The sequence below is a fragment of the Salmo salar genome, unplaced genomic scaffold, assembly GCF_905237065.1.
Source record: "Salmo salar unplaced genomic scaffold, Ssal_v3.1, whole genome shotgun sequence".
Lineage (NCBI taxonomy): Eukaryota > Metazoa > Chordata > Actinopteri > Salmoniformes > Salmonidae > Salmo > Salmo salar.
Genome location: NW_025547592.1, coordinates 18,077 through 40,453, shown reverse-complemented (window position 1 = coordinate 40,453; position 22,377 = coordinate 18,077). Strand labels below are relative to the sequence as shown.

At 45.0% G+C, this 22,377-nt stretch overlaps 1 protein-coding gene across 1 annotated transcript in view; it reads left to right on the top strand.

Annotated features, from left to right (window-relative positions):
• Positions 1–22,377, top strand: part of LOC106594407 (tuberin) — a gene marked incomplete at its 3' end in the record, with an annotated part of 47,210 nt that overhangs the window by 12,314 nt on the left and 12,519 nt on the right. Inside the window, 12 exon segments of the mRNA XM_045711412.1 lie at positions 3,845–3,964; positions 4,143–4,265; positions 4,616–4,672; positions 4,674–4,723; positions 6,915–7,080; positions 7,700–7,822; positions 9,389–9,523; positions 13,210–13,399; positions 13,730–13,823; positions 15,573–15,675; positions 15,844–15,941; positions 18,500–18,667. Coding sequence (XP_045567368.1) covers positions 3,845–3,964; positions 4,143–4,265; positions 4,616–4,672; positions 4,674–4,723; positions 6,915–7,080; positions 7,700–7,822; positions 9,389–9,523; positions 13,210–13,399; positions 13,730–13,823; positions 15,573–15,675; positions 15,844–15,941; positions 18,500–18,667 — 1,427 coding nt within the window.

Genomic DNA, 22,377 nt, shown 5'->3' with positions numbered 1-22,377 from the left:
GCTTAGCAGGTGTTATTGGTCACATATACATGGTTAGCAGGTGTTATTGGTCACATATACACATGCTTAGCAGGTGTTATTGGTCACATATACACATGCTTAGCAGGTGTTATTGGTCACATATACACATGCTTAGCAGGTGTTATTGGTCACATATACACATGCTTAGCAGGTGTTATTGGTCACATATACACATGGTTAGCAGGTGTTATTGGTCACATATACACATGCTTAGCAGGTGTTATTGGTCACATATACACATCATGCTTAGCAGGTGTTATTGGTCACATATACACATGCTTAGCAGGTGTTATTGGTCACATATACACATGCTTAGCAGATGTTATTGGTCACATATACACATGCTTAGCAGATGTTATTGGTCACATATACACATGCTTAGCAGATGTTATTGGTCACATATACACATGCTTAGCAGATGTTATTGGTCACATATACACATGCTTAGCAGATGTTATTGGTCACATATACACATGTCTTAGCAGATGTTATTGGTCACATATACACATGGTTAGCAGATGTTATTGGTCGCATACACATGGTTAGCAGATGTTATTGGTCACATACACATGGTTTGCAGATGTTATTGGTCACATACACTGGTTAGCGGAATGTTGATAGGTCACATACACATGGTTAGCAGGTGTTATTGGTCACATACACTGGTTAGCAGGTGTTATTGGTCACATATACACATGCTTAGCAGGTGTTATTGGTCACATATACACATGCTTAGCAGGTGTTATTGGTCACATATACACATGCTTAGCAGGTGTTATTGGTCACATACACACATGCTTAGCAGGTGTTATTGGTCACATATACACATGCTTAGCAGGTGTTATTGGTCACATATACACATGCTTAGCAGGTGTTATTGGTCACATATACACATGCTTAGCAGATGTTATTGGTCACATATACACATGCTTAGCAGATGTTATTGGTCACATATACACATGCTTAGCAGATGTTATTGGTCACATATACACATGCTTAGCAGATGTTATTGGTCACATATACACATGCTTAGCAGATGTTATTGGTCACATATACACATGCTTAGCAGATGTTATTGGTCACATACACATGGTTAGCAGATGTTATTGGTCACATACACATGGTTAGCAGATGTTATTGGTCACATACACATGGTTAGCAGATGTTATTGGTCACATACACATGGTTAGCAGATGTTATTGGTCACATACACATGGTTAGCAGGTGTTATTGGTCACATACACATGGTTAGCAGGTGTTATTGGTCACATACACATGGTTAGCAGGTGTTATTGGTCACATACACATGGTTAGCAGGTGTTATTGGTCACATACACATGGTTAGCAGATGTTATTGGTCACATACACATGGTTAGCAGGTGTTATTGGTCACATACACATGGTTAGCAGGTGTTATTGGTCACATACACATGGTTAGCAGGTGTTATTGGTCACATACACATGGTTAGCAGGTGTTATTGGTCACATACACATGGTTAGCAGGTGTTATTGGTCACATACACATGGTTAGCAGGTGTTATTGGTCACATACACATGGTTAGCAGGTGTTATTGGTCACATACACATGGTTAGCAGGTGTTATTGGTCACATACACATGGTTAGCAGGTGTTATTGGTCACATACACATGGTTAGCAGGTGTTATTGGTCACATAACACATGGTTAGCAGGTGTTATTGGTCACATATACACATGGTTAGCAGGTGTTATTGGTCGCATATACACATGGTTAGCAGGTGTTATTGGTCACATATACACATGCTTAGCAGATGTTATTGGTCACATATACACATGCTTAGCAGATGTTATTGGTCACATATACACATGCTTAGCAGATGTTATTGGTCACATATACACATGCTTAGCAGATGTTATTGGTCACATATACACATGCTTAGCAGATGTTATTGGTCACATATACACATGCTTAGCAGATGTTATTGGTCACATATACACATGCTTAGCAGATGTTATTGGTCACATATACACATGCTTAGCAGATGTTATTGGTCACATATACACATGCTTAGCAGATGTTGTTGGTCACATATACACATGCTTAGCAGGTGTTATTGGTCACATATACACATGGTTAGCAGGTGTTATTGGTCACATATACACATGGTTAGCAGGTGTTATTGGTCACATATACACATGCTTAGCAGGTGTTATTGGTCACATATACACATGCTTAGCAGGTGTTATTGGTCACATATACACATGCTTAGCAGGTGTTATTGGTCACATATACACATGCTTAGCAGGTGTTATTGGTCACATATACACATGCTTAGCAGGTGTTATTGGTCACATATACACATGCTTAGCAGGTGTTATTGGTCACATATACACATGCTTAGCAGGTGTTATTGGTCACATATACACATGCTTAGCAGGTGTTATTGGTCACATATACACATGCTTAGCAGATGTTATTGGTCACATATACACATGCTTAGCAGATGTTATTGGTCACATATACACATGCTTAGCAGATGTTATTGGTCACATACACATGGTTAGCAGATGTTATTGGTCACATACACATGGTTAGCAGGTGTTATTGGTCACATATACACATGGTTAGCAGATGTTAACGTGAGTGTAGTGAAATGCTTGTGCTTCTAGTTCCGACAGTGCAGTAATATCTAACAAGTAATCTACCAATTCCACAACAACTACCTTATACACACAAGTGTAAAGGAATGAATAAGAATTTGTACATAAAAATATATAAATGAGTGATGGCCGAACGGCATAGGCAAGATGTAATAGATGTTATAGAGTACAGTATATACATATGAGATGAGTAATGTAGGGTATGTAAACATTATATAATATAAAGTGACTAGTGATAAATTTATTACATCCATTTTTCCATTATTAAAGTGGCTGGAGTTGAGTCTGTATGTAGGCAGCAGCCACTCAATGTTAGTGATGGCTGTTTAACAGTCTGATGGCCTTGAGATAGAAGCTGTTTTTCAGTCTCTCGGTCCCAGCTTTGATGCACCTGTACTGACCTCACCTTCTGGATGTTAGCGGGGTGAACAGGCAGTGGCTCGGGTGGTTGTTGTCCTTGATGATCTTTTTGGCCTTCCTGTGACATCGGGTGGTGTAGGTGTCCTGGAGGGCAGGTAGTTTGCACCCGGTGATGCGTTGTGCAGACCTCACTACCCTCTGGAGAGCCTTCCGGTTATGGGCGGAGCAGCTGCCGTACCAGGCGGTGATACAGCCCCGACAGGATGCTCTCCGATTGTGCATCTGTAAAAGTTTGTGAGGGTTTTTGGTGACAAGCCAAATTTCTTCAGCCTCCTGAGGTTGAAGAGGCACTGTTGCACCTTCTTCACCATGCTGTCTGTGTGGGTGGTCCATTTCAGTTTGTCCGTGATGTGTACACCGAGGAACTTAACTTTTCCACCTTCTCCACTACTGTCCCGTCGATGTGGATAGGAGGCTGCTCCCTCTGCTGTTTCCTGAAGTCCACGATCATCTCCTTTGTTTTGTTGACATTGAGTGAGAGATTGTTTTCTTGACACCACACTCCGAGGGCCCTCACCTCCTCCCTGTAGGCCGTCTCTTGTGGTTGTTGGTAATCAAGCCTACCAATGTAGTGTCGTCTGCAAACTTGATGATTGAGTTGGAGGCGTGAATGGCCACGCAGTCATGGGTGAACAGGGAGTACAGGAGAGGGCTGAGAACACACCCTTGTGGGGCCCCAGTGTTGAGGATCAGCGGGGTGGAGATGTTTCCCACCACCTGGTGGTGATTTGACTAGAGTGTGTGTGTGCTCTCTCTTTGTGCAGGTGGCGAGTCGTTCGCTGGTGTGCCCAGGGCCCCTGGAGGTGTCGGAGAGAGACCCCACGGCAGAATCCTCCATGGAGGACGTCAGGACTGCTATACGAGGCCTACTGGAGATACTGCAGGTACACACACACACACACACACACACACACACTGGAGATACTGTAGACACACACACACTGGGACACACACACACACACACACAGGGTCAATGCAGTGTTACATATTAACATTCTCTCATGTGATTGATGGACTGGTGAATTGGTAGTGTATCAGTGCTCTGTTGCTCTCCACTCTCAGAGTAAGCTGTACAGCCTGCCAGCCAGCCACGCTAGTCGAGTGTACGAGCTGCTGATCGGACACCTGCAGCTGCACTACAAGAACAAGTACAGCTCCGCTGTGGCCTGCAGCATACGACTACAGGTAGCATACACAGGGGTCACACAGAGGTCAAATAGGGTTGAAATGTTACTGCTCCGCTGTGGCCTCCAGCAGGTAGGACACCAGTCACCTGCAGGTTTGGAAATGTTCCTTTTTTTGTTTATCAAGAAGTTTCAAAAGGCCTTTTCATTGGTGCCAATCAGAAACCGTCAACAAGGAAGGATGTTGTCCAAAGTGACACAGCAGACTTACCCTCTGTCTGTCTGTCTGTCTGTCTGTCTGTCTGTCTGTCTGTCTGTCTGTCTGTCTGTCTGTCTGTCTGTCTGTCTGTCTGTCTGTCTGTCTGTCTGTCTGTCTGTCTGTCTGTCTGTCTGTCTGTCTGTCTGTCTCAGGTGTTTGACTTCCTCCTGATGATGAGAACAGACTCCCTCCATCGTCTGGGGGTTCTTCAGTAAAGACGGGGTGCTGAGGTTCAGTCCGTACTGCCACTGTGACATGGGGTGGGTTCACCTTCACTCTGTCCACTCTGAACTCACATTTCCCCCGGCAAACAGTAAATTCACCTTCAAGACAATATTAAATGGACAGGACACTGGACAGGACACTGGACAGATGACTGGCCAGATACCAAAAGGACCTATTGAATGTATAGTGACAAATACCAAAACAGTTGTTGATGCCACTTACTAGTTTTTAATTTAACATTTATTTAACTAGACAAGTCAGTCAAGAACAAATTTATTATTTACAATGACGACCTACACCGGCCAAACCCGGACGACGTTGGGCCAATTGTGCGCTGCCCTATGGGACTCCCAATCACGGCCGGTTGTGATCGAACCAGGGTCTGTAGTGACACCTCTAGCACTGAGATGCCGCGCCAGTCGCGAGCCTGACCAACAATACAAGACAGGAATCCAACAACCTGTTGAGTCCATTCATTTCCCTTCTTTTCATTAGTCTTTATTGCAAACAATAAGGTACGATACGGTTGGAAATTGACGGTGAGTCCAGGCACGCTAGTTCCCACCCAATCAGGGCCACGCTAGTTCCCACCCAATCAGGGCCACGCTAGTTCCCACCCAATCAGGGCCACGCTAGTTCCCACCCAATCAGGGCCACGCTAGTTCCCACCCAATCAGGGCCACGCTAGTTCCCACCCAATCATAGGGAGGTATAGGGATGAAATGAATTGAGCGTAAAACATGATAAATGGCTGCTACAGAATGTTAATGTGTTACCTTTCCAGCCATTTTAACTGTAATGTCTACCACTGTCTGTATTGTGTATTGTCTACCACTGTCTGTATTGTGTATTGTCTACCACTGTCTGTATTGTGTATTGTCTACCACTGTCTGTATTGTCTACCACTGTCTGTATTGTCTACCACTGTCTGTATTGTGTATTGTCTACCACTGTCTGTATTGTGTATTGTCTACCACTGTCTGTATTGTGTATTGTCTACCACTGTCTGTATTGTGTATTGTCTACCACTGTCTGTATTGTGTATTGTCTACCACTGTCTGTATTGTGTAATGTCTACCACTGTCTGTATTGTCTACCACTGTCTGTATTGTGTAATGTCTACCACTGTCTGTATTGTCTACCACTGTCTGTATTGTGTATTGTCTACCACTGTCTGTATTGTGTATTGTCTACCACTGTCTGTATTGTGTATTGTCTACCACTGTCTGTATTGTCTACCACTGTCTGTATTGTCTACCACTGTCTGTATTGTCTACCACTGTCTGTATTGTCTACCACTGTCTGTATTGTCTACCACTGTCTGTATTGTGTATTGTCTACCACTGTCTGTATTGTGTATTGTCTACCACTGTCTGTATTGTGTATTGTCTACCACTGTCTGTATTGTCTACCACTGTCTGTATTGTCTACCACTGTCTGTATTGTGTATTGTCTACCACTGTCTGTATTGTCTACCACTGTCTGTATTGTGTATTGTCTACCACTGTCTGTAATGTAAAGTTTTGTCTGTAACACCTTTTTAGTTCTGTGTCGGACCCCAGGAAGACTATCTAACCTGTTCTCTCTCTCTCTGTGTGCTCTCTCTCTCTCTCTGTGTGCTCTCTCTCTGTGTGCTCTCTCTCTCTCTCTCTGTGTGCTCTCTCTCTCTCTCTCGTGTGTGCTCTTTCTCTCTGTGTGTTCTCTCTCTCTCTCTCTCTCTCTCTGTGTGTGCTCTCTCTCTCTCTCTCTCTGTGTGTGTGTGTGTGTGCTCTCTCTCTCTGTGTGTGTGTGTGCTCTCTCTCTCTCTGTGTGTGTGCTCTCTCTCTCTCTCTCTCTCTCTCTCTCTCTCTCTCTCTCTCTCTCTCTCTCTCTCTCTCTCTCTGTGTGTGTGCTCTCTCTCTCTCTCTCTCTCTCTCTCTCTCCTCTCTCTCTCTCTCTCTCTCTCTCTCTCTCTCTCTCTCTCTCTCTCTCTCTCTCTCTCTCTGTGTGTGCTCTCTCTCTCTCTCTCTCTCTCTCTTGTGTGTGTGCTCTCTCTCTCTCTCTCTCTCTCTCTCTCTCTCTCTCTCTTCTCTCTCTGTCTGTGTGTGCTCTCTCTCTCTCTCTCTCTCTCTCTCTCTCTCTCTCTCTGTGTGTGTGTGTGCTCTCTCTCTCTCTCTCTCTCTCTCTCTCTCTCTCTCTCTGTCTCTGTCTCTGTCTCTCTCTCTCTCTCTCTCTGTGTGTTTCCAGGGAGCCAGAGAAACGAGGGAGTGAGAAGAAGCCTGCAGGCTCAGTGTCTCCCCCTGCTGGCAGTCCTGCCCCCTCCTCCACCACCACTCCCTCCTCCTCCTCCATCCGTACAGCCTGCCTGCCCTACTCACCTGCCTTTAATGTGCTGCTACAGTGCCTGAAGATGGTACACACACACACCTACCTACCTACAGACACACACACACCTACCCACAGACACACACACACACACCTACCCACAGACACACACACACACACACCTACCTACCTACAGACACACAAAATCAAATCAATTTTTGTTGTCACATGCGCTGAATACAACAGGTAGGTAGGTAGGTGTGTGTGTGTGTGTGGTAGATCATACCTTACAGTGAAATGCTTACTGACACGCCCCTAACCAACAACGCAGTTGAAAAAATATGAATAAGAATAAGAAATGAAAGTAACAAGTAATTAAAGATCAGCAGTAAAATAACAATAGACTATATACAGGAGTACAGAGTCAGTGTGCGGGGCACCAGTTAGTCCAGGTAGTGAGGTAATGTAGAGTTATTAAAGTGACTATGCATAGATGACAGAGAGTAGCAGCAGTGTAAAAGAGGGGGGGGGGGTGCAAATAGTTTGGGTTGCCATTTGATTAGGTGTTCAGGAGTCTTATGGTTTGGGGGTGGAAGCTGTTTAGAAGCCTCTTGGACCTAGACTTGGGGCTCCGGTACCACTTGCTGTCTCCCTCCCTAACTCTGTTTCTCTCTGTCTCTCTGTCTGTCTCTGTCTCTGTGTTCCAGGAGACAGATTGGAAGGTGTTGAAGCTGGTACTAGAGAAGATGTCCTGGACCCTGCAGTATAAAGTCCTGCTGCTGTCCTCTCCCTGCAGCATAGACCAGCTCTGTTCTACACTCTGTTCTATGGTACACACTGTTACAGCGTTTGGGTTTTCCATTGATGTTTTTGAGGTTGGCTGTTAGGAGTATAGCTCTTTAGCACGTAGGGCGCACCGATTGGTGTCACCTCCTTAAGTCAGTATGTGTTTCACCTGTGCTGGTTTCTGTCTCGTTAGAGGGAAGGGGTTTCACCTGTGTTGGTTTCTGTCTCGTTAGAGGGAAGAGGTTTCACCTGTGCTGGTTTCTGTCTCGTTAGAGGGAAGGGGTTTCACCTGTGTTGGTTTCTGTCTCGTTAGAGGGAAGAGGTTTCACCTGTGCTGGTTTCTGTCTCGTTAGAGGGAAGGGGTTTCACCTGTGTTGGTTGCCGTCTCGTTAGAGGGAAGAGGTTTCACCTGTGCTGGTTTCTCTCGTTAGAGGGAAGAGGTTTCACCTGTGCTGGTTTCTCTCGTTAGAGGGAAGAGGTTTCACCTGTGCTGGTTTCTCTCGTTAGAGGGAAGGGGTTTCACCTGTGCTGGTTGCCGTCTCGTTAGAGGGAAGAGGTTTCACCTGTGCTGGTTTCTCTCGTTAGAGGGAAGAGGTTTCACCTGTGCTGGTTTCTGTCTCATTAGAGGGAAGGGGTTTCACCTGTGTTGGCCCAGGTGCTATTTAACAGTGTCTGTCCCAGTGCTCCAGTAGTCTTGAGAGGTGGGAGCGCCTTTAGTCGGCGCTCTCTATTTAGATTCTCTAGACAAACAATCCTTCATCTGATCTGGTTTAGTGGGCCCTCCCTATGTTTGTCTAGAGAATCTAAATAGGGAGGGCCCACTAAACCAGATCAGATGAAGGATGGTTTGTCTAGAGAATCTAAAATCCTTCATCTGATCTGGTTTAGTGGGCCCTCTCTATTTAGGTTCTCTAGACAAACCATCCTTCATCTGATCTGGTTTAGTGGGCCCTCTCTATTTAGATTCTCTAGACAAACCATCCTTCATCTGATCTGGTTTAGTGGGCCCTCTCTATTTAGGTTCTCTAGACAAACCATCCTTCATCTGATCTGGTTTAGTGGGCCCTCCCTATTTAGATTCTCTAGACAAACCATCCTTCATCTGATCTGGTTTAGTGGGCGCTCTCTATTTAGATTCTCTAGACAAACCATCCTTCATCTGATCTGGTTTAGTGGGCCCTCTCTATTTAGATTCTCTAGACAAACCATCCTTCATCTGATCTGGTTTAGTCGGCGCTCTCTATTTAGATTCTCTAGACAAACCATCCTTCATCTGATCTGGTTTAGTGGGTGCTGATGGTGGCTGTCTTGTAGGTTCCAGTCGTTGTTGCTAGTCAACTCGGATGTGGACACCCCCAGGACTGTCTTTCACAACCCCTCCTGTTCTGGTTTGGTTGTCGGTGTTAGTTCCCCCCTTCTGTTTGAGAGACATTATTTCAGTTTTCTTGCTGGGGAATGTAACAACACACACACGATTGTCACTTTGATCTTTCTCTGGTCCATCACTGACACTGTGGATTTGTGCCCATATGTTTTTTCTCTGTCTTGCTCTCTGCCTGTCTGTCTGTCTCGCTTCGTCTGTCTGTCTCTCTGTCTCTCTGTCTGTGTAGGTGACAGACCGTCTTATCTCAGAGCGTCTGAAGAAGACTCCAGATGGTTTCAGTCGTACTGATGTCCAGCTGGCTGTAGTACCTGTTCTCACTGCTATCACATCATACCACAACTACCTAGAACAGGCCAGACAGGTATACACACACACACACACACACACACACACACACACACACACACACACACACACACACACAGAAATATGCAATGAAAACATTGTTTTGATTAAGGTGAAGAGCGTATTTTCATTAGAAGCATTAGTCTACTAACAAAAGCCTGCCCACCAAGTTTAAGTTGACAAACAGACATGAACACATTCACACATGAACACATGAACACCTGCCTGTTGGTTAAAAGGGGAAGAATGTCAGCTTTCTCCTGCTGTTAACTGCATGTCTCAACTCCCAATATTGAGGGAATAAATGTCGTTAGCAGTCGTTCATTTAGTCAACACCTCGCAAATGTTTTTCCACTTTAGACAGAGGATGTAACTGTTTTTCCACTTTAGACAGAGGATGTAACTGTTTTTCCACTTTAGACAGAGGATGTAACTGTTTTTCCACTTTAGACAGAGGATGTAACTGTTTTTCCACTTTAGACAGAGGATGTAACTGTTTTTCCACTTTAGACAGAGGATGTAACGATTTAATTTAGTTATATTATACATTTTTAGTTGTCCAGTGTGCTAGCTAGCCAGTGTGTTTACATTTTCATGAATTATCCATGAGGAAAAAGGCTTGTGGAAAAAGCAACTCTCTTGCGGCACTCATCGTTAAAGTCATAGTTCACTAAAATGAAATGGGACTTCATTATTTTTCCACTTGTCTACTATTAGGCTACTGTAGAGGTTTAGAAGTGTAGTCCACTTGTCTACTATTAGGCTACTGTAGAGGTTTAGAAGTGTAGTCCACTTGTCTACTATTAGGCTACTGTAGAGGTTTAGAAGTGTAGTCCACTTGTCTACTATTAGGCTACTGTAGAGGTTTAGAAGTGTAGTCCACTTGTCTACTATTAGGCTACTGTAGAGGTTTAGAAGTGTAGTCCACTTGTCTACTATTAGGCTACTGTAGAGGTTTAGAAGTGTAGTCCACTTGTCTACTATTAGGCTACTGTAGAGGTTTAGAAGTGTAGTCCACTTGTCTACTATTAGGCTACTGTAGAGGTTTAGAAGTGTAGTCCACTTGTCTACTATTAGGCTACTGTAGAGGTTTAGAAGTGTAGTCCACTTGTCTACTATTAGGCTACTGTAGAGGTTTAGAAGTGTAGTCCACTTGTCTACTATTAGGCTACTGTAGAGGTTTAGAAGTGTAGTCCACTTGTCTACTATTAGGCTACTGTAGAGGTTTAGAAGTGTAGTCCACTTGTCTACTATTAGGCTACTGTAGAGGTTTAGAAGTGTAGTCCACTTGTCTACTATTAGGCTACTGTAGAGGTTTAGAAGTGTAGTCCACTTGTCTACTATTAGGCTACTGTAGAGGTTTAGAAGTGTAGTCCACTTGTCTACTATTAGGCTACTGTAGAGGTTTAGAAGTGTAGTCCACTTGTCTACTATTAGGCTACTGTAGAGGTTTAGAAGTGTAGTCCACTTGTCTACTATTAGGCTACTGTAGAGGTTTAGAAGTGTAGTCCACTTGTCTACTATTAGGCTACTGTAGAGGTTTAGAAGTGTAGTCCACTTGTCTACTATTAGGCTACTGTAGAGGTTTAGAAGTGTAGTCCACTTGTCTACTATTAGGCTACTGTAGAGGTTTAGAAGTGTAGTCCACTTGTCTACTATTAGGCTACTGTAGAGGTTTAGAAGTGTAGTCCACTTGTCTACTATTAGGCTACTGTAGAGGTTTAGAAGTGTAGTCCACTTGTCTACTATTAGGCTACTGTAGAGGTTTAGAAGTGTAGTCCACTTGTCTACTATTAGGCTACTGTAGAGGTTTAGAAGTGTAGTCCACTTGTCTACTATTAGGCTACTGTAGAGGTTTAGAAGTGTAGTCCACTTGTCTACTATTAGGCTACTGTAGAGGTTTAGAAGTGTAGTCCACTTGTCTACTATTAGGCTACTGTAGAGGTTTAGAAGTGTAGTCCACTTGTCTACTATTAGGCTACTGTAGAGGTTTAGAAGTGTAGTCCACTTGTCTACTATTAGGCTACTGTAGAGGTTCAGAAGTGTAGTCCACTTGTCTACTATTAGGCTACTGTAGAGGTTCAGAAGTGTAGTCCACTTGTCTACTATTAGGCTACTGTAGAGGTTTAGAAGTGTAGTCCACTTGTCTACTATTAGGCTACTGTAGAGGTTTAGAAGTGTAGTCCACTTGTCTACTATTAGGCTACTGTAGAGGTTTAGAAGTGTAGTCCACTTGTCTACTATTAGGCTACTGTAGAGGTTTAGAAGTGTAGTCCACTTGTCTACTATTAGGCTACTGTAGAGGTTTAGAAGTGTAGTCCACTTGTCTACTATTAGGCTACTGTAGAGGTTTAGAAGTGTAGTCCACTTGTCTACTATTAGGCTACTGTAGAGGTTTAGAAGTGTAGTCCACTTGTCTACTATTAGGCTACTGTAGAGGTTTAGAAGTGTAGTCCACTTGTCTACTATTAGGCTACTGTAGAGGTTTAGAAGTGTAGTCCACTTGTCTACTATTAGGCTACTGTAGAGGTTTAGAAGTGTAGTCCACTTGTCTACTATTAGGCTACTGTAGAGGTTTAGAAGTGTAGTCCACTTGTCTACTATTAGGCTACTGTAGAGGTTTAGAAGTGTAGTCCACTTGTCTACTATTAGGCTACTGTAGAGGTTTAGAAGTGTAGTCCACTTGTCTACTATTAGGCTACTGTAGAGGTTTAGAAGTGTAGTCCACTTGTCTACTATTAGGCTACTGTAGAGGTTTAGAAGTGTAGTCCACTTGTCTACTATTAGGCTACTGTAGAGGTTTAGAAGTGTAGTCCACTTGTCTACTATTAGGCTACTGTAGAGGTTTAGAAGTGTAGTCCACTTGTCTACTATTAGGCTACTGTAGAGGTTTAGAAGTGTAGTCCACTTGTCTACTATTAGGCTACTGTAGAGGTTCAGAAGTGTAGTCCACTTGTCTCCTATTAGGCTACTGTAGAGGTTTAGAAGTGTAGTCCACTTGTCTATTAGGCTACTGTGGAGGTTTAGAAGTGTAGTCCACGTGTCCTACTATTAGGCTACTGTAGAGGTTTAGAAGTGTAGTCCACTTGTCTACTATTAGGCTACTGTAGAGGTTTAGAAGTGTAGTCCACTTGTCTACTATTAGGCTACTGTAGAGGTTTAGAAGTGTAGTCCACTTGTCTACTATTAGGCTACTGTAGAGGTTTAGAAGTGTAGTCCACTTGTCTCCTATTAGGCTACTGTAGAGGTTTAGAAGTGTAGTGATCCTCCACACGTCTCTTATCTCAGCAGGTTGGAGACGTGAGCACAGCCTGTTCATCACGTTTCTGTGATGGACACATTTTCTTGGTCTATTCAATGTAGCTGTTTTTTTAGGCTGGTAAAAAGTCTTGATTGGCTGCTGAATTTAAATCACTGGAAACTATGGCTGGTAAATGCCATGACCCCATGTTTGAGTGAAAGACAATTCCGTTAATGGATTCTGTGAGTGTAGGCCTAAATAGAAAATAAAACATTTGGGCAAGTGACCATAATCCTCGGGCAGGTAAAAACGACTCGTGCCTTTTTGAGAGCTTCATCTCGATATCTGCTCATTAATAACATCATCGTTGTTCTCTTCTCTCTTGCCATCCCTTCATCTCAATATCTGCTCATAAATAACATCGTTGTTCTCTTCTCTCTTGCCATCCCTTCATCTCTCAGAGGGAGTTGGTTCAGTGTCTGGAGGCAGGGCTGATATACCGCTGTGCTAAGCAGTGTGTGGTTGCCCTGACAATGTGCACCGTGGAGATGCCTGACATCATGGTTAAACTCCTCCCCGCCCTCATCGTCAAGCTGACGCACATCTCGGCAACCGTCGCCATGGCGTCGCCCATGCTGGAATTCCTGTCCAGTGAGAACACACCCTAGTTTACACACCCTGATAGATGGAAGCCAATCAGAGAACAGGATCTGTATATACAGGAAGTTAGATCAGCCAATGATTGTGTGAAGGATTCTTTGTATTTCACTTCCTAGTTCATGTTAGATAATGTTTACATATGGGAAACACCCCTAATATACATCACACAGTCATGTTATAAACTTTAGTGTGTTTACAGGGAAGATAACTTGTTCAGTTGTAGAATCAGTGACCCTATTACATCCTTACCTGTTGATGATGGTGCCACATGGCAAGGTTAGATAATGTCATGCTAACTGTGTGTGTGTGTGTGTGTTGTAGCTCTGGTGCGGCTGCCACATCTCTATGCTTACTTTGTAGCAGAGCAGTACGTCAGTGTGTTCGCCATCTCCCTGCCCTACACCAACCCCTCCAAGTGAGTACACGCGCACACGCACGTGTAACACATACGTGCACGCACGCACGCTCACACACACACACGCTCTCTCACTCTGTTTCTCTCTCAACCTCCCTCCTCTCTCTCCCTCCCTTTTTTCTCTCTCTACCCTTCTCTAACTCCCTCCCAGTACATTGTGTCTCTCCAGGTTTAACCAGTACATTGTGTGTCTCTCTCTCCAGGTTTAACCAGTACATTGTGTGTCTCTCTCTCCAGGTTTAACCAGTACATTGTGTCTCTCTCTCCAGGTTTAACCAGTACATTGTGTCTCTCTCTCCAGGTTTAACCAGTACATTGTGTCTCTCTCTCCAGGTTTAACCAGTACATTGTGTCTCTCTCTCCAGGTTTAACCAGTACATTGTGTGTCTCTCTCTCCAGGTTTAACCAGTACATTGTGTGTCTCTCTCCAGGTTTAACCAGTACATTGTGTGTCTCTCTCCAGGTTTAACCAGTACATTGTGTGTCTCTCTCTCCAGGTTTAACCAGTACATTGTGTGTCTCTCTCTCCAGGTTTAACCAGTACATTGTGTGTCTCTCTCTCCAGGTTTAACCAGTACATTGTGTGTCTCTCTCTCCAGGTTTAACCAGTACATTGTGTGTCTCTCTCTCCAGGTTTAACCAGTACATTGTGTGTCTCTCTCTCCAGGTTTAACCAGTACATTGTGTCTCTCTCTCTCCAGGTTTAACCAGTACATTGTGTCTCTCTCTCTCCAGGTTTAACCAGTACATTGTGTCTCTCTCTCTCTCCAGGTTTAACCAGTACATTGTGTCTCTCTCTCTCCAGGTTTAACCAGTACATTGTGTCTCTCTCTCTCCAGGTTTAACCAGTACATTGTGTGTCTCTCTCTCCAGGTTTAACCAGTACATTGTGTGTCTCTCTCTCCAGGTTTAACCAGTACATTGTGTGTCTCTCTCTCCAGGTTTAACCAGTACATTGTGTGTCTCTCTCTCCAGGTTTAACCAGTACATTGTCTCTCTCTCTCCAGGTTTAACCACTACATTGTGTCTCTCTCTCTCCAGGTTTAACCACTACATTGTGTCTCTCTCTCTCCAGGTTTAACCACTACATTGTGTCTCTCTCTCTCCAGGTTTAACCACTACATTGTGTCTCTCTCTCTCCAGGTTTAACCACTACATTGTGTCTCTCTCTCTCCAGGTTTAACCAGTACATTGTGTCTCTCTCTCTCCAGGTTTAACCAGTACATTGTGTCTGTCTCTCTCCAGGTTTAACCAGTACATTGTGTCTCTCTCTCCAGGTTTAACCAGTACATTGTGTGTCTCTCTCTCTCCAGGTTTAACCAGTACATTGTGTGTCTCTCTCTCCAGGTTTAACCAGTACATTGTGTGTCTCTCTCTCCAGGTTTAACCAGTACATTGTGTCTCTCTCTCCAGGTTTAACCACTACATTGTGTCTCTCTCTCTCCAGGTTTAACCACTACATTGTGTCTCTCTCTCTCCAGGTTTAACCACTACATTGTGTCTCTCTCTCTCCAGGTTTAACCAGTACATTGTGTCTCTCTCTCTCCAGGTTTAACCAGTACATTGTGTGTCTCTCTCTCCAGGTTTAACCAGTACATTGTGTGTCTCTCTCTCCAGGTTTAACCAGTACATTGTGTGTCTCTCTCTCCAGGTTTAACCAGTACATTGTGTGTCTCTCTCTCCAGGTTTAACCAGTACATTGTGTGTCTCTCTCCAGGTTTAACCAGTACATTGTGTGTCTCTCTCCAGGTTTAACCAGTACATTGTGTCGTTGGCTCACCATGTCATCTCCATGTGGTTTATCCGCTGCAGACTCACCTTCAGAAAGGATTTTGTGCAGTACATCACCAAGGTAGGTGTGTGTTCTCTGTGTTTACACGTGTGTAATAGTCTACCTGTTTCCTGAGTCATTTTCCTTGTAACCACTCTCTCCTCCTTTCTACTCTCTCTCCTCGCCCTCTCTCCTCGCCCTCTCTCCTCGCCCTCTCGCCTCGCCCTCTCCTCTCCTCTCTCTATCCAGGGTCTGCGCTCTAATGCTCTGATGCCGTTTGATGACACCCAGGACACTCAGAGCAGCTTCCGTGCTCGCAGCACCAGCCTCAATGAGAGGCCCAAGAGGTACACACACACACACACACACACACGGCCGGGTCACATGACTGCTCATTGAAGATCTTGTGACCGCATGCCCGTACAGGAGGTTGGTGTTGTCAAGGTAACACAGGACTCAGCATGACTGTCGTTGTTGTGGTGTGATGGTTGTTTTGCTTTCCCACAGGTTGCTATGGTGGTCATTTCTGTTTTGGTCATTTGTTTTTTGTTGGTAAATATTTTCTGTTGGTTGTTGTCTCAACTCACGCACATTATTACCACAAGATACACAAAGAGATGGAGAGAGAGGAGTGTGGGTCTTCCCTTTTCTCTCTCTCTCTCTGTCTCTCTGTCTCTCTCTCTGTCTCTCTCTCTCTCTCTGTCTCTGTCTCTGTCTCTCTCTCTCTCTCTCTTATTTATATATATATATATCAGGGCAGCTGTTTGACTGCAACCTATTAAAGAGATGCTCAGAGAAATAATCCCCATTAAAATCACATTATAAAATCTTATAATAACAGCTAATAATTAAATCAGTCACAAAAGTGACTTCCTGAACCCCGTCCCACCTAAATCCTACCCCCTAGCCATAACCAGGCCACCCTAATGGTCCCTTGGAGTGTTAATCAAAATCCCCAGCTTGGAATTCTGTCATACTGACATCGTCTACAATCGCTCTTTTTAATTCTGTGAGCAAGTCGACTTATCCACCAATGTTGACCATGGACTTGGGGCCCAACCCCCCCCCCCCCCTCTCCCTTTTCCTCCATTCTGAGGAGATTTAACTTTAACAGAAAATCTCCTCTACTCCCAATCGCTTCCCTTGCTTTTTCTGTGGTGACTGGGGAGAAGAGTAGATTCTCTCTCCTTCTTTCTCCTCTCCTGCTTTCTCTCTCCTCTTTTGTTGGCGCCCAAAATGTCACTTCCTGATTTCTTTATGCCCTCCATGGCAACGCCCATGCTCCCATAGTAACGCGCCATAGTAACACACACACTCCCATGTTAACTCTCAATAGCAACACATAATAACAACATTCTATTAATAGCCTGTACTGACCCCATCCTACTGTACCAGACCCCTAACCATGTACTGACCCCCACCCCTCCGACCCAGACCCCTAACCCTGTCCTGACCCCCACCCTCCCAACCCCCCCCCCCCCCCTCCCCGACCCCCGACCCCCACCCACCCTGTCTGACCCCCACCCCCCAACCCCTCCCAGACCCCTAACCCTTCAGCCCTAACCATGTCCCCAGACCCCTAACCCTGTACTGACCCCCACCCTCCCAGACCCCTAACCCTGTATGACCCCACCCTCCCAGACCTAACCCTGTCCTGCTCCTGTGTATACTTACTCTATCTACTGTACCTCTGTAGGAGTTGGAGAGATGCATGTAAGGTCTAAAAACAGATCTAAGATAGCTGTATAATAATAACCTGATCCTTTTACCAGGGTCCCTCTTCAGCTTGTGGCTACTTCCATAAAGTAACGTTTAAAAAACACAGCAGGTAGGGCATCATTAGAGTATTCTCACATTAAAGATGGGTTCTCCTGTAACTTCTCTCTAGTGGTTACAGAATCCAACTACGTCTTAGACTCAGATGGACAATGTGTCCTAGTATATAAGACCTCCGTTTGTAGTTAGACACTAGATGATGTTTTCATGCTCTACTCCGACACCCACTTCATCCTACACATTCCTTTCAGTTGGTTCTATCATTTGTTGTTGATTTGGTTTTTAACCTCTTCCTTCCACCTTGTTGTGTTCACTGTTGGTTTATATTAACCCTCAGACCGTGGTGATCTCTTCAGTTGTGTTGATTTTAACCCCTCCTGCTCTGAGTCCCTCCTCTATGACACATCTCTGTGTCCCAAATGGCACCCTATTCCCTTTATAGTGCACTACCTTTGACCAATAGGGTAGTGCACTGTAGAGGGAATAGGTTGTCATTTTGGGACGCATCCTCAGTCATGGCAACGTCGGCTTCTCCTCTTGCTGCTCAATGTGATGATGTCTCATTTTCTTTCAGGAATACTTTGTTTTTGTGTTGGTTGTGAAAAAGCGGTTTATTATCCTATTGCTTTTTATAGTTGTTCCTTTCTGATTTTTCTGTTCATAGTGTTCACTGCTGTTAATTTTCTCAACTTGTTTTTGTTTACTCTTTGGTTGATTTGACCCCCATCCCCTCCTCTGACTGGGTGCTGCGTTGTGGGTGTGGTTTCGGGGTGGGGTCGGTGACACCCTGGATCCCTCCATTGCTATTGGCACACTCTCTTCTGCTCATCCCCTGACCCTTTGACCTTCGTGTCCCACCCCCCTTGCCCCTCGCACATGTGACGTGTCTCCGTTGGTCACCTGGTGGTCGTTCGGGGCCGTTTCTGACGTGACGGGCGACATATCCTGATTTCCGTTTCCTGTTGGCCGTTACCTCTCTCCCCCCCGCCCTCTCCTCCCTCGCCCACCCCTACTCTGTCCCTCTTGCCAACACACAATCCCACCCACCCCCTTTCCCACACACGCCAACCTGCCCCCAACCCCCCCACACCTTCCACCCTCCACTCCTGCCACATTGCCATGGTCCCAGTCTACGGGCAGCCAAAATGGCGAAGGCCCACCTCCAGCAGCAGCAGGCGTCAATGGCAGCGGGCGTAGCGGCGAGTACCGGCTCTCCCGTTAAAGAGCTGAGAGATCTGTCGGCCATGGACGCCTTCCGCTCCCGAAGCATCAGCGTCTCCGAGCACGCGGTGCGCAGGTAGAGAGCACTCTGGGTAACCAGGAAATAAAACCCAGAAAATAACATTTCTTGCTTCCGTTGGGGGGGTGGGGCTTGGTGGGGGGCGGGAGCCGTCGTCATAAGGACCGGTGGGCGGTTGCCAGGGAAACCTGGGTTGGGTGGTGGTGGCATGCTGGAGGAGGATGTGTTTTTGGGCTGCAATTGTAATCTTAAAAAAAAAAAATGTTTTACTACATTTGACTGATTTTGTTGCATGCGGTTTGTGCTTTGGAAAACATCTAGACTTCTGTCAATGTTTTTCTGTTAACCCCGTTTTGGCTTCTCTTATTTCTCTGATGCTTTAGTTTGTTATGAATAGTTATTTTTGGTTGTGGTGTTTGCTGGGTTCTGCTGTGCTGACTGGATTTAATTTACCCGACTGACTGAATGGCTGGAGGAAAACATGGCCCTAGGCTCCAAGCAGTGTACTGAGACGACAAGACTGACAGCCACCGCTACCAATGATTGGCTTTTCCTCTTCCCTGTGGGAGGGGACTATTGCGTTATGGGCCAATGAGAAGCCAGGCTTACACACAACACAACACACATGCTTTGAATGCTGCCTGTGTAGTTTTCTGTTGCGTTCCATTTGTTTGGCCCACAGACGCTCGAACAGTGTTCAGCTACCTCTGCTGATTTACAACCATCTGTCTGTTTGTGGGATGTTGGGATTCGTTGATTATCTGAGTTACAAAATCACGCTAACTTTCCCAAAATTCCTGGATTTCCCGATCATTCCTTCCAGATTCAAGGAATATTCCAATTTGTATTTCTGGGAATTTTGGGGAAAGTTACCAGAATTATGCTACCCCTATTGATGACTGAGAGTGACTGGCTGAGAGTGACTGACTGAGTTGGGGTTTTTGTGGTGTCTGTCTCCAACTGACTCAATGACTCCTGCCATGCACCAATCACTACACACACTTACCTACCAGCTTGACTGACTGACTGTGTGAGAGTGACTGGCTGTGTGAGAGTGACTGGCTGTGTGACTAGTGAATGAGACATTGCAGTTGGTGGTGGTTAGATAATGTTTAGCATTTCTCTCTCTTCATCTGTGTATCTCAAACCCATAGGAGTCCATAGGTTGTGATTGAGCGGTCTGTCAGATAGGGAATTAGCTCAGCTGACACTCAACTAGTCAGCTCTCAAACACTAGCCAGTCTGTTTGTGCTATCATGGTAACTCATCGCCATGCCAAACAATTTGTCTTGACAATGACCTCTATGGAGTTGGCAAGAGCACAAACACATCTGGGACCAGGCTACTAAAGTACTAGTTCTAATCTAAATTGTCCAAAGGAGAGGGAAGAACAGATCTGGGACCAGGCTACTAAAGTACTAGTTCTAATCTAAATTGTCCCAATGAGAGGGAAGAACAGATCTGGGACCAGGCTACTAAAGTACTAGTTCTAATCTAAATTGTCCCAATGAGAGGGAAGAACAGATCTGGGACCAGGCTACAATACATCCAAGAAAGGGAAAAATTTGGCCCAGGCTACAAAAGTAAGCTCAGGAGACGGAGGAAGAAGTACGTAGTTTTCAAGGCCCTGTTACAATCTGTATAACTGTCAGTCCCCCTCCTGACCAGCAGGGTGCAGGAGACTATCACTAGATAGCCTGAGGAGCTTCCCCTTCCCACTGATCCAAGACCAGTTTTGTGTTTCCCCTCTAATGGTTAGGGATAGGATTGGGGCCAGTTGAGCTGATCCTAGATCTGTGCCTATAAGAAAGTACAGTATTTGGGATTCCTCAAACAGAAGGTCTAACAGACTCGCCTCAGTGTGCAACTATGGCAATGTCTCACATGGCACACTGTTCCCTTCATAGTGCACTACCTTTGACCAGAGCCCTATGGGGTTGCCTATGGGTCCTGGTCAAAAGTAGTGCACTACATAGGGAATGGGTTGCCATTTGGAACGCGACAACAGACTTAGTGCCTCAGCCGACTCCTACTAGCTACAGGTGTTCTGCCTACCTACCACTGGTGGTCAGCTTTCTTACACACACACACACACACACACACACACACACACACACACACACACACACACACACACACACACACCTGCTAGCATCAGAGAGTCAACTCTTTTTAACTTTGCTTTAACTGCAATTCAAGTAATCTTTCATTTCATTTGAAATCTCCCTCTCGTTTAGTCCGTACCTCTCCAAAGCAACAGGCAGACAGCTTGTTGTTGTTGTTGAAAATATTCAAAGCAACGTGCTTTTAGCTAATAAAGGTAAAGGCCTAAATGCTTTTGGCTCCAGGTATCATGCCAGGTTCTGTCCTTCAATGGAACACCTGTTTTAGTTTCACTTCAATACAACATAACATTTCTTCTTTATTTGTTTGAACACAGAGAGAGAGAGAGAGAGAGAGGGGGGGAGGAGAGAGATGTGGAAAAACACTATCGGACACAGCCACTGCTGCAATGCAGAACTATGTTGAAAGAGCTGTTGATGTGATGGCTGGCTGGATAAACGGATGATAGATTAACACTACGGCCGTGTCTCATTCCAAAAGGCTCGCTGCCTCTCTCTCCCTGCCTCAATAGGCAGTGTCCTTATGGATTGAGGCACAGCCCAGTAATAACAGATAAGAGACTGACACAGAACCCTACTGAATGGTGGATACCTTCCCCTCAGACTGTATGGATTTATGCTTCAAGGGTTTTAGGGTACTGGAAATCACCACGTCCCAAATGGAACCCTATTTCTCATCCCTGGTCAAAAGCGGAGCCCTATTTAGGGACTAGGTCTCCAGACTTGATCTTAACACTAAACCATGTACTTAATGTTCAATATGACCAGGTTAAGGTGATAATTGCGCCGTCATGTGCTCCCAAACGAGTAGCATAAGGACGGTACCGATCTGGTGACATAAGAGAAAGATATTCTTGATCGTTTTGTAGTCATGGCGGTCTGAATGGGTGTCCACCAGAGCAGCTGGGTCAGTGCCACCAGGTCAAGGGTCAATTAAGGGTTGAACACTTTGCAGCACAACCCACTGTGCTGCTGGGTTGTGCTGGTCACAAGCTGGGACTTGGTCTGAGTTAGCGTTAGCAATAGCAATAGCATTAGCAGTAGCGATAGTGTTGGCAGTAGTGATAGTGTTAGCGATTGGTGTTAGCAATAGCGATAGCATCAGCCATAACCTCTTGGGAGAGCGAGCTGCAGTGTCTATATGCTTTTGTCCAGCGGTGTTCAATGGGCCTTGGTCTAAAGTAGTGCTCTATATAGGGAATAGGATGCCATTTGGCACACAGACAAGACGTTTTTTTATATTCTGTTACACAAGACGGACAGAACTGACGCAGGTAGAGGGAAAATAACTTCTAGAGGCATGAGCCACTTAGAGGAACAAGAAAGAGGGAATGTTCCTCGTCCTCTCTCGTCGTCTTCTCTCGTCTCCTGCGTCACTCACACTTGTTCCTTCCTCTAAAGGGCTTAGGATGACAACCTATCATCCCCCCTTTCTTTTCATCCCTGCTACTGTCTCAGTGTGTGGGCTTGACGGATGACATGTTTAAAGTCTTGGGGATTTAAACAGACAGGGAGGAAGACAGGCAGTTTGAATGATTTACATTAGTTTAAAACGCAGAGTCTTCTCAGTATCTAGTATATCATGTAGATGTGTGGACATAGAAGCTGAAAGTATCTGTGTTTAATCCAAAAGATGACTTCCTA